Source organism: Podarcis erhardii (assembly GCF_964252035.2).
Source record: "Podarcis erhardii genome assembly, chromosome: 1".
In the NCBI taxonomy this organism is placed as follows: domain Eukaryota; kingdom Metazoa; phylum Chordata; class Lepidosauria; order Squamata; family Lacertidae; genus Podarcis; species Podarcis erhardii.
Genome location: NC_138497.1, coordinates 131,044,144 through 131,058,031, shown reverse-complemented (window position 1 = coordinate 131,058,031; position 13,888 = coordinate 131,044,144). Strand labels below are relative to the sequence as shown.

Here is a 13,888-nt window from a genome sequence, read left to right as displayed (position 1 = left end):
AATTTAAAGCCCTGCCATATGTACTCTAATAGCCTGTGAAGAGTCAAAGGTTCCCTACTCTTCCCCACACTGCAATGCAGGCTAGAAAGCTACAGAAAACCTCACTGGTTTTCTCTGATTGGTGGTTGGCTGAAAACACTCCTGCGTGAGGTCAAGCAGGATCAGTATGGTCCACGCTGGATAGGTGTGTTTGGTTAAGTAGAAAATAAAAATAAATAATTTTTGTGAATAAAAGAAAAAGACGAAGAACTGCCTTGTTTGGGCTTGCATATGTCTATGCGAGCAGACTCAGCAAACTGTTATTGAAATGGGAGGGGATTGTTGGTTTGTTTTGTTCTTGTTTTTATTATGTATTATGTATTTTGTAAGGTAAAGGTAAAGGGACCCCTGACCATTAGGTCCAGTCATGACCGACTCTGAGGTTGCGGCGCTCATCTCGCTTTACTGGCCAAGGGAGCCGGCATACAGCTTCTGGGTCATGTGACCAGCATGACTAAGCCGCTTCTGGCAAACCAGAGCAGTGCACGGAAACACAGTTTACCTCCACGCTGGAGAGGTACCTATTTGTCTACTTGCACTTTGACGTGCTTTAGAACTGCTAGGTTGACAGGAGCAGGGACCGAGCAACGGGAGCTCACCCCGTCGCAGGGATTTGAATCGCCAACCTTCTGATTGGCAAGTCCTAGGCTCTGTGGTTTAACCCACAGCGCTACCCACGTCCCTTCTATGTATTTTGTATAGAATAATAATAATAATATAATTCAGAGTTTTTAAGGAGCGTTACATCTAACAAAGCAAACAACAGGGCTTTTTTTTTCAGCCAGAACTCAGTTGGATGCCATCGCCATTATAAGAGAACAAGGGAAGCATTTGTTGTGAGTTGTGGCACCTCTTTTTCTAGAAAAGTAGCACTGGCAAACAATACACGCAAAATATTAAAAACAAATAACTAAGAAGAATACATCCATAAGTCACTAAAAGCAACACTGGGTGCCGCCTTAAAACCAGATACACAAGTTTAAGAACATAGGGATAAAGAACTGTGGGAAACAAACACTACAGCTACACTTTCCACCTGTAACTGTTTTATATCCAGTCTTATGTGTTGGGCCAGCAAGCTAGAAACTGTCACTTAAAAAGTGGAATTTGTGCCAGGAATCTAATTTGCGGGTTCTGAGTCAGCTCTTCCACCTTCCCTGAAATCTTCACATCTGCACTTACTCTAATTAATTGCCTTCGAAGTTGAAGAGTTTCTGAAAACAAAGCGCCACCAAACACACACACAGAAAAAAAGGTTTAAAGCAAAAGTTAAAGTAGGATGCGCAACACTCACCTCTCAACCTCTCCTGAGGGCAGCAGGATACAAAACACTGGACAGCAGCATCACTCCGTCTCGGAATGGTTGTAGAATTAACGTTTCCCTCAAGATCCAGTTTTGGAAATGGTACAGCAGGCTCCTATGAGGAAGACGGATCACATTTATTGATGTAAAAAAGGGCTAACTATCACACTAAATATATCAGTCTCCCAATCTGCTATCAATTTGTACATTATTTATGAAGTGTTTATTGCATATTATCAATGCTCAGAGCTGAAAACAGTAAAACAGCCTTTTTTTAAAAAAAAAAAAAAAGAAAGAAGAAGGCATCAATAGTCATTGATGAAGAAACAAGGAGACATCCAGCTTGAAAAGAGTCCTAGAATTTAATCCACTAGGTAATGATCCCAATTACTGCAGCAAATACAGTGGTGCCTCAGGTTACATACGCTTCAGGTTACAGACTCCACTAACCCAGTACCTCGGGTTAAGAACTTTGCTTCAGGATGAGAACAGAAATTGCGTGGCAGCAGCGGGAGGCCCCATTAGCTAAAGTGGTGCTTCAGGTTAAGAACAGTTTCAGGTTAAGAACGGACCTCCGGAACAAATTAAGTACTTAACCTGAGGTACCACTGTATCCAAGAATCCCATTCTTTGCACTTGAGGCTGAGCCACAAATTCTCTCAATTCCAATTTGCGAGAAAGAAGACGAGGGGGCAGAAGGACATAACTGACCTACTTCTTCTGCCCATTCTTTGCCATTTCTTGTTTTGTGGCAGAGCTACTCCTCCTCCTTAGAATCCTCAAGTTGGAAGCCACCATATTTATGTCCTTTAATGCCCCTTAAAATGAGGTGGTATGATGTCACTGCAGTCTTAATCTGGGAACTGACTCAAACCGTGCAATCATCATCCGAGGCCCTTCTTTGTGTGCCTCCACCACGAGAGGTCCAGAGAGCAGCAACATGAGAACAGGCCTTTTCTATGGGAGCTCCCCATTTGTGGATTGCTCTCCCTAGTAAGGGACGTGGGTGGCACTGTGGGTTAAACCACAGAGACTAGGACTTGCCGATCAGAACATCAGCGGTTCGAATCCCCGCAACGGGGTGAGCTCCTGTTGCTCGGTCCCTGCTCTTGCCAACCTAGCAGTTTGAAAGCACGTCCAAGTGCAAGTAGATAAATAGGTACCGCTCCAGCAGGAAGGTAAACAACATTTCCCTGCGCTGCTCTGGTTCGCCAGAAGCGGCTTAGTCATGCTGGCCACATGACCCGGAAGCTGTACGCCGGCTCCCTCGGCCAGTAAAGTGAGATGAGCGGCCCAACCCCAGGGTCGGCCACAACTGGACATAATAGTCAGGGGTCCCTTTACCTTTACCTCCCTAGTAAGGCTGGTATTGTATTTTTAATATTCTGTTGGGAGCCGCCTAGAGTGGCTGTAGAAACCCAGCCTGATAAGTGGGGTATAAATAAACTATTATCATTATTATTATTATTATTATTATTATTATTATTATTATTATCATCATCATCCAAATCCAGTTTAAAGCCCACATCATGGTAACAGTTTCATAACATGGCAATATATTGTGAAGCACAATGTGTGCGTGTTATGTAAAGAAACACGATGTGGGGGGGAAACGTGAAGTTCCTTTTTCTAAATCTCCAAAAGGACCCTCACCGCAGAGTTGGGGATCTCAGCCTTGCCTTGCAAGGCCCAGCACTTTGCAAATGTTTTCTGCAACAAAATGCCCCCTTCATCAGATTACGTTTGGCATTCCTTGCAAAAAACACACACACTACAGTGGTACCTTGGGTTACGAACTTAATTCGTTCTGGAGGTCCATTCTTAACCCGAAACTGTTCTTAGCCTGAGGCGTGCTTTCGCTAATGGGGTCTCTTGCTGATGCCGCGCCGGCGGCGCGCGATTTCCGTTCTCATCCTGGGGCAAAGTTTGTAACCCAAGGTACTACTTCTGGGTTAGCGGAGTTTGTAACCCAAGGTGTTTGTAACCTGGGGTACCACTGTATTCATACAGACAGCATGAATGGCTATCCTGCCATCAGTGACATCAGTTAGAACTGGCTACATAATTGGCTACATAATATTGTGGCACCATTCCTGATTAGCTGTGATCACCTACGAGTGATTCAGAAAAGAAAAGGCATTTGGGGAACAATAAGCACTGAAGTAGCAGCATCCAGGAAAAACAATGGCACCAACTAGGACTGGGGAAAAGAAGATGGATATTCACAGAATGCAAATGTGTGGGGGTTTTTTGGAAAATATTTCTACCACAACAAATTTTTGGCCTGAACGGAGCATATTCGGCACAGTCCCTGATTATGCCCATCAAAAGCAGAATGCAGAATAGCGTTTCTTCTGACCACAACTGGCTTTCCATTATTACTCCATCTGTGAAGGCAGCTTGTAGCCTTGTCAAGACAAGAAAAACGGTGCCAATGGTAATTTTCTGACAGCCAGCTGGTTCCCTTCTCTCAGTGGCTGCCACATATGCTCTGTAATGAATGCACACCAGAATGGCTTTGGAAATAAATGGCAAACCCTTTGGCTTTTCAAAGTTTCCCTCTCGCTCATCAATAACAATTCCAAATTCGTTCTGACATTTGCTTTGTAAAAATAAACAATTTACTAAGCAGAATTAGTTTTGAAGGACTAATTAACTGTTCTACTGTAAAAAAAACCCTACAAAAAACCTGAATACGATTCCCTCACATCCATGTCTATTAAAAGCACTCTGCCTTCATTCAAAACTATTTGTAAAAACATGCCAACTTGGCCTCTGTTTCGCAAATCTGAATTCACAGGCGAAGTAGTTCTTGCTTTCAAGGTGCAATTACTTTCAGTGGATATATATATATATATATATATATATATATATATATATATATGAGTTCTCATTAAAGCTTTTAGACCATTTCAAAATGGGGTTGGAATTACAGCCAAACTACAGTAAGTTGAACTTGTTTCCCTCTGAAATCAGTTGGATAAATTAATCATGACCTAAGTACCACTGATTTCTGAGGAAATTACATTACATTAGCTTAGTCTGGATCCAACCCACTGTAACTATTTGCCCGTGTCTGCCTTTGTGCATTTTGATCACATATGACCCAAGCAGTTAATAAAGTACCTAATATGTATTAGGTGTTGCACATTTATGTTATTTTATTTGATTAAAAAAAAGTCGCTGTTGATAGGCTCGGAATTCAAAAATTCTTAGAAAACCGAGGGGAGTTGGAATGTAGGGGAAAATGTGATACAAGCCTGGACAGTCTGGAAGGAGGACAGAATACAACAATTAACCTAAGATTGGGAATGAAACAAAGACTGTAGCTAAGAAGTCAAATACATTGGGAGGGAAATAAAAGAGACAAGCAGATACTTTTCAGCAATTCTGTAGAGTAAGGCAAAGAAGAGGACAATGGGATGTCATGGACTGGCTGGATGCTGAGGAGCAGTTGGAAGAAGAATAAGAGTGTGGATTTGCTATCCCGCTTTATCACTACCCGAAGGAGTCTCAAAGCGAAGGAGTCTCCTTTCCCTTCCTCCCCCACAAGAAACACTCTGTGAGGTGAGTGGGGCTGAGAGACTTCAGAGAAGTGTGACTAGCCCAACGTCAGCCAGCAGCTGCATGTGGAGGAGCGGGGAAGCGAACCCGATTCACCAGATTACAAGTCCACCGCTCCTAACCACTACACCACACTGGCTCTCTGGCGGTACCAGCTGGGGAACTGCAAGAGAAGAAGGCTCAGAGCCCAAGGAGGGGTGGTGGGAAAATGATGAGTGGTCAGCGGGAGGACAAGATTTCAGATGCTGAGGAGTTAACAGGGTTTAGTGAGCAGGAAGAGTCTTTGGATCAGTCCAGAATCAGAAGCTGGAGAGCAGGAGGTCCAAGAGGCAGACTGCTGAAGAAGCCAAGGGGTCTCCCCCTCCTGCTGCGACCAGCTCCTCTCTCTGCTGGTCTCCCAGAAGCCACAGTGATATGAAGAGGGCAGAGCAAAGACAGGCAAGGAGGAAAAGTCTCAGATTTGGGAAGGACTGGGCAGCGGGGAAAAGACTTAGACAACTGTGGGAAGGCAGGCATCTTCTGTCCCCACAACTGCCTGATAGGTGCAAAAACTACTGGGATGAGTTGCTGTGCTCACGACGCCTGGCCTCCTGAGCAGACCTGGTTTCCTTGAAGAAAGAATTACTGTATTTTTCCGTGTATAAGACTAGGTTTTTTAACAAAACAAAAAAAGGTTTAAAATTGGGGCTCGTCTTATACACGGATAGTGCTGGGAGGTGTTTTCTTAATTTGGTGTCCTCCCAAATAGGGGGCGGGGCGTTTTATACATGGGGGCGTCTTATACATGGAAAAATACGGAAATTGCACTGACGCCATTTTGATTTATTGCTGACACGGGGCTTCCCACCTCCTTCCCACCACATCCCCCCAAATTGGTTCCAGGAGATTTAAGAGAACCCCCAGAACAGTGCTCGGGGAGGGGAGTCATTCTATGGGGCAAGTTACAATTGCTTGTGCAGGTGGAGTGTTCATCGCAGAGTGGCACTGAATTCCACCCAACACCCCAAAAAACAACTTTTTCTTTGAAAGCAGGTTCTGTTCTCAAACCTTTACCATACAACTCCCAAATTCTCTTATATGGAGAATTCTGAATACATTACAGGGGCAAACTATTACTAAACACGGATACCTTATAGGAGAGGCAGCTGTAAATTAATGGCAACTGGGGTGGTGTTGGAAAATCTGCTTTTCTAGCTCTCTGATAAACAACAGAATCAATAGCTCAACAACTGATCAGTAGGCTGCCTAATTAGAGAGCATTCAGCTAGTGAAACAGAGCTGTCATGAAAAGGTTCCATTAGTGTCCCAGCCAATAAGAAAATAATGGATTTTTAAACATATCCTGCTGTACTAAGCTGCGATGCAGCAGGGAGGGAGGTAGCTCAGGTAAGGGAAAAGGGAAAAGGTCATGCCCCATTTCGCTATACTCTTCAGCCGCAAATGGAATTACAATTGAACTGCAAGCACATCCTATAAAAATTAATTTCTGTTTAAAATGAGTTTGATTCAATAAAAAGCCGGTTGTATATTCTTCAAAGAGAATGTGCTAGAAGTGTGGGTGCATTTCGTACGTACAGTGGTGCCCTGCAAGACGAACGCCTCGCAAGACGGAAAACTTGCTAGACGAAAGAGTTTTCCGTTTTGGAGGTGCTTCGCAAAACGAATTTCCTATGGGCTTGCTTCGCAAGACAAAAATGTCTTGCGAGTTCCTGCGGGGTTTTTTTTTCATTTTTTCCCCCTTTTTCTAAGCCGCTAATCCGCTTAGCCGATAAGCTGCTAAAAGCCGCTAAACTGCTAATAGCGCTAATCCGCTAAGCTGTCAATGGGCTTGCTTCGCAAGATGAAAAAACCGCTAGATGAAGAGACTCGCGGAACGGATTCTTTTTGTCTTGCGAGGCACCACTGTACATAGCCATATTTTTTTTTTGGGGGGGGGAGACTCAAACAGCTTTTAGTACAGGATTTCAATAGGATATTCAACTGTGGGGTGTTGGTAAATCTGAAGAAAAAAAATGTAAGTGAAGGCCATTGATCCTGTTTCAGAAGACCAACAGGACCCTAATTTGTTGATAAAAATTGAACACAACTATACTTCAAAGGTACAGTTGTTTTCATTTTTAATTCTGATATAGAGTCGCTTATGTCCATTCTTCTGCATGAACAGCCCCTGTCATTGCACTACAGTAAATAAGAATTACAAATGTCCCTATGTGCTATTTCGTCCTGTTTCTCCAATATACACAGAACAAACAGTTGGTCTCTAAGGTGCTACTGGACAATTTTTTTATATTATTATTCCAATATAAACATTATGGTAAATGGAGTAAAGCGTAAGATTTCCTGCTCCCCCATTAAACCACAGTGCTTAGTTATTGCAAAACAGGTAGACTTCAATAAATTTAGTGGTGTTTGTTTGCCTAAAAATTCATAAATGGAGAAGGGTAAAAGGTAAAGGACCCCTGGACAGTTAAGTCCAGTCAAAGGTGACTATGGGGTGCAGCGGCCATCTTACTTTCAGGCTGAGGGAGCCAGCATTTGTCCGCAGACAGTTTTTCCGGGTCATGACTAAGCCGCTTCTGGTGAAACCAGAGCATCACACGGAAACGCCATTTACCTTCCTGCTGGAATTGTACCTATTTATCTACTTGCACTCTGACGTGCTTTTGAACTGCTAGGTGGGCAGGAGCTGGGACAGAGCAACGGGAGCTCACCCCGTCGTGGGGATTCAAACCGCCGACCTTCTGATCGGCAAGTTGAAGAGGCTCAGCGGTTTAGACCCCAGCATCACCCGCATCCCTTACATGGAGAACACCTCCTTTGGTCGCCCAATCATTTTGGGTTGCAATTGTATGCTGGGGCTCCTCTCACAATTTGTAAATTATTTTCTGAAACCATTCATACCCCAAGTTCCATCCTGTATACAGGACCATGTATTGAATTAATAGACTGGAGTTGATAAGAGTCCCCAAAGAGCTAGAGAAGGGGAGGGTTTCTGCAGCTGGCCAATGATAGGAGAACTGGTAATATATTAAGACAGTGTCAGTCCTTAACCACCACAATTTGGGGGGGGGGGGTAGGAGCCAAATATTTATGGAGGAGACAATCCAACATTAGAAGAAGCAAGACATTGTTTCTTGGGTCACCTGCAAGCTAGTCACTTGCTCTTTGAACAAACCATGGTTATAACAAACTATGCCTTAGTATTATGCTTCTCGGTAGTAGTGCCTGCCCTGTGGAACACCCTCCCAGCAGATGTCAAGGCAATAAACAACTATTTTACTTTTAAAAGACACCTGAAGGCGGCCCTGTTTAGGGACGTTTTTAATGTCTGTCGCTGTATTCTTTTTGATATTTGGTTGGAAGCCGCCCAGAGCCGCCCAGTCAGATGGGCGGAGTATTAATAATAAATTATTATTATTATTATTATTATTATTATTATTATTATTATTATTATTCACCCAATGTCAATAGATGGGCGGGGTATAAATAATAATAATAATAATAATAATAATAATAATAATAATAATAATAATAATAATTATTATTATTATTCACCCAATGTCAATACTAACTGGTTGCTCTTGTTCTAAGAGGACTTTGTAATAATATTCCAAAGGAATTTTCAAAGGAAAAAAATAGCAATGTCAACTGAATCAGCCCCCTCTCCTCATAGCGACTGTTACATAATGTTGGACACATCTCCCATAAATGCATAAACAGAGACAAATGCTTTGCATACTGCTTCTGTTTGCCTGTCCAGCCTTCTGAGAACCACTAGCTGGATCATCCCACGAATGTTTCCTTCCATTGACATGGAACGCCTCAAGGTCTCCATAGCTTCATGGTTGGATTTTCCAAGCAGGGATTCCCCATTCACTGCAATCAGCTGGTCATTTATTCGCAGCCGTCCATCCTGCAAAGGAAGAACACAAAACATAATAAAGTGAAAAATCCCAAATAGTGATAAACGGAAAAGTACAGTGGTACCTCGGGTTAAGAATTTAATTCGTTCTGGAGGTCTGTTCTTAACCTGAAACTGTTCTTAACCTGAAACACTACTTTCGCTAATGGGGCCTCCTGCTGCTGCTGCGCCGCCAAAGCACAATTTCTGTTCTTATACTAAAGCAGAGTTATTAACCCGAGGCACTATTTCTGGGTTAGCGGAGTCTGTAACCTGAAGCGTATGTAACCTGAGGTACCACTGTATTTGCTTTTTAAAGATAAGAAGAAGAACACTTGCAAGTTTTGCATATGATTTGTCCAGTATTAAAGCACAAACTGACAAATATTTGTTTTAAAAAATTATTCATGTTTATGACCTGGGAAACATATTATGAAAAAGGTGAATGCATAGGTAAGACCAAAATGTCCTCTTCGTTACTGGCTACTTCAAAGCGTGGGGGCAAATCTTATCAGAGAGAAGACACTAAAGGCAGGTTTAGCAGATTGTTGTTGTTGTTAACAGAACCAGCTTCCTCCAAAATCTGCTCCTTACATTGGATACTAAGTCTGAACTAGTAAAAACGTACAGGCCATTCCATGGACCACTCAGCATGTTCTGGGTGCACCGCAGGAGCCCCATTCGGAACCCAACAAGCTGTGCCAAAAACCCGTCAAAAATGTCGCAATTGGCCCAACACAATACGAGAAGCTGAAGAAAAGTGGAAGAGCGTCAATGCAGACCCAGAAGACTTGCACAGGTCTAAGGCAATATTTGGATTTTAATTTGCCATTAATAAATAAATACCGTATTTTTCACTCTATAGGACGCACTTTTCCCCCTCCAAAATTGAAGGGGAAATGTGTGTGCGTCCTATGGAGCGAATGCAGGCTCCTTGGCTTCAGCGATAGCAACGCGAAGCCTCCGAAGCGCAGAGGGAGAGCTCCCCCCGCGCCCCGGAGGCTTCGCGTTGCTTTCGCTGAAGCTGCCTGAAGCCCCCGGAGTGTAGGGGGCTTCAGGCAGCTATCCGCAAGCCTTTGGAGCGCAGCAGGAGGTCCCGCCGTGCTCCGAAGGCTTGCAGATAGCCGCCTGAAGCCTGGAGAGCGAGAGGGGTCGGTGCACACCGATCCCTCTTGCTCTCCAGGCTTCGCTTTGCTGGAGAGGCGCTGCACAGTTTTCCTTCTTTGTGCAACGCCCCTTCAGCGAAGCGGGAGGAGAAATGGAAGGGGCTCCATTTCTCCTGCCGCTTCGCTGAAGGGGCGCTGAGCAGAGAGGAGCAGATTTTTTTTTCCCCTGTTCTCCCCCTCCTATGGTCCGGTGCGTCCTATAGAGCGAAAAATACGGTAAATCTCTGACCACCAACCAGATTTTGAGTGGCGATCCACAATACACCAGGGGACAAGGGTGTCCAGAAGTTACTGAGCTACAGCTTCCATCATCCTTGACCATTAGCCATCCTGATGAGAGTTGAAGTTCAACAACATCTGGATGGCAACAGATTCCCCACCCCTGCCGTAAGACCATGATGAAGCGCCAAGCGCATTCTCAATCTATTTGCCGCATCTCACGTGGAGATTTGTGGTAATGAAGCCACAGGTTTCTTTAGGATAGCAAGGAAAAGTGAGGTAAATGGAAGCGTGCCATGCAAGTCATTTCAAGATCCAGCGCCCGCCGCTAATTCATATGCCCTACAGTATACAACATTTCTCTCAATCATAGAGATATGGGTCTTCTTTATTAAGGAAGTGGTTTTTCTTATCTGAGAGACATCTTAGTTCAAATTATTCATGTTGATGCCATAAACCTGAAGAAACCTAATATGGGCTGAAAGGGTTTGCGGTAAAAAAAAGAGACCCATAGTAGAGGAAGCAGAATTGAAAAACCATTAGGCTGCTTACAGTGAATTTGATTCAATCATAACCTCATTAAGAGTTTTCTATAAGCACTCGTCAGGGTTGCTTACATTTCTCATATATCTTAGTGGTCCATAATATGTATATTTGCAATTCAGATACCCCCATCGTTAAAAGCATTCAATGTATTTGTGTTACATTGATGCTAGGTCTAACTAAGCATTTTCTCCTTATAACTAGTGATGAAAGCTGTTACAAGAACAATGAGCACTACCGCACAACCGATGAAGAAAGGAAAAAATGGGTTATGAACAGGATGGGGAGGGGAATAAACCAAATTAGTAAGACCAAAGATGGAAACTTCTAGTAAACAAAAGAGTTCTAATCTATGTAACAAAATGTTTCATGAGTGGTGCAACATCCTTCACAACCGGAATCTCAATCTTGGACACAACTGGGAACATTATTTTTTTTTAATAGATATTTATTAAGGTTTTTTTTTATAAAAGAAATGCACAAATAATAAACAACATTAGTTATATCATAACAAAATCTCATAACTTCTTTGGACTTCCTCACGTCTCCCGCTCCCACTTACATCGTTAAAATTTTTTTAAAGCAATTTATCATCTTGTTTACAATCTTATTTCCGCTCATTTACATATAGTCTAACAATTCTCCAAAAGGTTTATGTTTTCCTTAATCTCACTTATCATCAGATTCCAATCTAATTTAGTGGTGGCCAATTATTTTATGATCAAGCATCCTTCTTAACATTCAACCAAATTACAATATTTTTGTAAATAAATCTTAAATTTCTTCCAATCTTCTTCAATCCTTTCTTCTCCCAGGTCTCGGATTCTGCCAGTCATCTCCGCCAATTGCATATAGTCCATCAGCTGCATCTGCCACTCTTCCAGTGTGGGTAGATCTTGAGTTTTCCAGTTCTTAGCGATGAGTATCCTTGCTGCCGTTGTTGCATACATAAAAAATGTTCGGTCCTTCTTTAACACCTTCTGGCCGACCATACCCAAGAGGAAGGCCTCTGGTTTCTTAGTGAAGGTATACTTAAATACCTTTTTCAACTCATTATATATCATTTCCCAGAAGGCCTTCACTTTAGGGCAGGTCCACCAGAGGTGAAAGAATGTTCCTTCGTTTTCTTTACATTTCCAACATTTATTATCAGACAAATGGTATATTTTGGCAAGTTTAACTGGGGTCATGTACCATCTATATATCATTTTCATTACATTTTCCTTCAGAGCATTACATGCGGTGAAGTTCAGCCCATTGGTCCACAACCTTTCCCAGTCCTCAAACATAATGTTATGCCCAATGTCCTGTGCCCACTTTATCATAGCCGATTTAACCATTTCGTCTTGTGTGTTCCATTTTAACAGCAAGTTCACAACTGGGAACATTTATAAACATTTTGACAACCTTGTATTGTCACTATTTCTGTATACACAACATACATTTTTAAGTCACAACACCACAAAATATATTCACATTAACATTCTGCTTTTTAAAGTGCTGAAAAATTTACATGTCAGCAACGGTTTCATAGACACGTCATGACGGTAAAGTTGAATTAGCTTCTGGAGTATCACGTATTGAAATTTGTATTTTCTTTTATTTTTGCTTGTAAAAATACAAATGTAGAAACATTTATATAAATATACATACTAGACACAAATATGATGCAAATGTGTCAGAATTAACATTACCAACAATTCAACATATCATCACATAAAAAATTAAAACCTAAATATTTAATATTTAAAAGATTTTTAAAGTATACTCCATTAAACTTAAGTGTTCACAATTACTTTGGTAGCAACACTATCACACCTAATTTTATTTTAGCAGCAAAAAGGTGTTAAATGAATCTATTTTAAATTGTTGGACCATATACACTATAAGGTTGCTTCTCCGGGAGAAGCCCATTGTTCCTTTTCCTTTTTGCAATTGTTCCTTTTCCCAATTTCCTTTGGGTCAGTAAGTTTGGACAATTGTGTTGCTATTCTTTTCAGTGTTATTATTTACCATAATTTCCCCCCAACCTTCATTTCTTAAACCCCTCCTTCCATTTGTTAGGATCCCAGGGCAGGTTACAAAAACAATTCAATAAAAAGACACAGATCAAACAGCTGTATCAAAACAATAAAACATCATATAAAATATATTACAATGACAAACAATTCTATATTGCAGAAGCAACCCATCCAACTGTTGGGTTCCAGGCAATACCTTCAGCTCACAAGAACCTGAAGGAAAAGGGGTTTTTTCCCCTCAATTGGTGCTGAAAGACCACTAGCACAGGGGCAGACATCTCTGGGAAGGGAATTTTACATCTGGGATGTGGCAAAAATCTGTATAGTGCTGCTGTATAGTGGTTCTCAAATGCCTTGGTACGCAAATGCCGAAAACTCAGAAGTGTTCCAATTTTCGAACCTTTTTCAGAAGCCAAATGTCCGATGCGGTTGTCAGCTATTGTTTCCGGGGCACCTGGACCAATCAGAAGCTGCGCCTTGGTTTTCAAACATTGCGGAAGTCAAACAGACTTCTGGAACTATTGCTATTTTTTTTGTGCTTTTGTTTTTGAGACTTTTTCAGTTAATTTGTATTTGTGACTGTTTAGCTACTGATTGATTGATTGACTGATTGTGTGACTGCGGAAATGGATAAAAACCTACCATCCAAACAATAACTATCATCAGTGCAGGTAAGGAAAAAATAATTTTAATTTTTATATACTGTCTTATTTATTTTATAGTACAGTGCATTGATTATTGCCTTCATTTGATGGATCAATGGTCTCGTTAGAAAATAAAATTCATGTTAAATTGCTGGTTTAGGGGTTGTTTTTGAAAGTCTGGTACAGATTAATCCATTTTGCATTACTTTCTATGGCTTGCCTTGGTTTTGGAACGCTTTGGTTCTGGAACAGACTTCCGGAATGGATTAAGTTTGAGAACCAAGGTTCCCCTGTACAGTAAATGGACAAAAGTACAGTACAAAGATTCACAAAATGTTTAGGGGTATGCGTCTGCCTGCATCCCCCCAGAAAAAAGCACTGCCCAAAACCACACTTGAACTCAGATTGGTCCAGGTAACAAGAGTTATCCAGGAACACTTGGCCATTGTTCCATTGCAGTTCTTTTACCACTTTCTCCCCCAAAGGGG

The 13,888-nt window shown here is 41.9% G+C and overlaps 1 protein-coding gene across 2 annotated transcripts in view; it reads right to left on the bottom strand.

The window, feature by feature from the left end:
• Nucleotides 1–13,888, bottom strand: part of PARD3B (par-3 family cell polarity regulator beta) — a 636,273-nt gene that overhangs the window by 385,115 nt on the left and 237,270 nt on the right. For both annotated transcript variants that reach the window (XM_081859338.1, XM_081859339.1), the window contains exons 12-13: nt 8,646–8,819; nt 1,334–1,457 (exon numbers count right to left, since the gene is read on the bottom strand). In XM_081859338.1, coding sequence (XP_081715464.1) covers nt 1,334–1,457; nt 8,646–8,819 — 298 coding nt within the window. The remainder of the gene's footprint in view (nt 1–1,333; nt 1,458–8,645; nt 8,820–13,888) is intronic.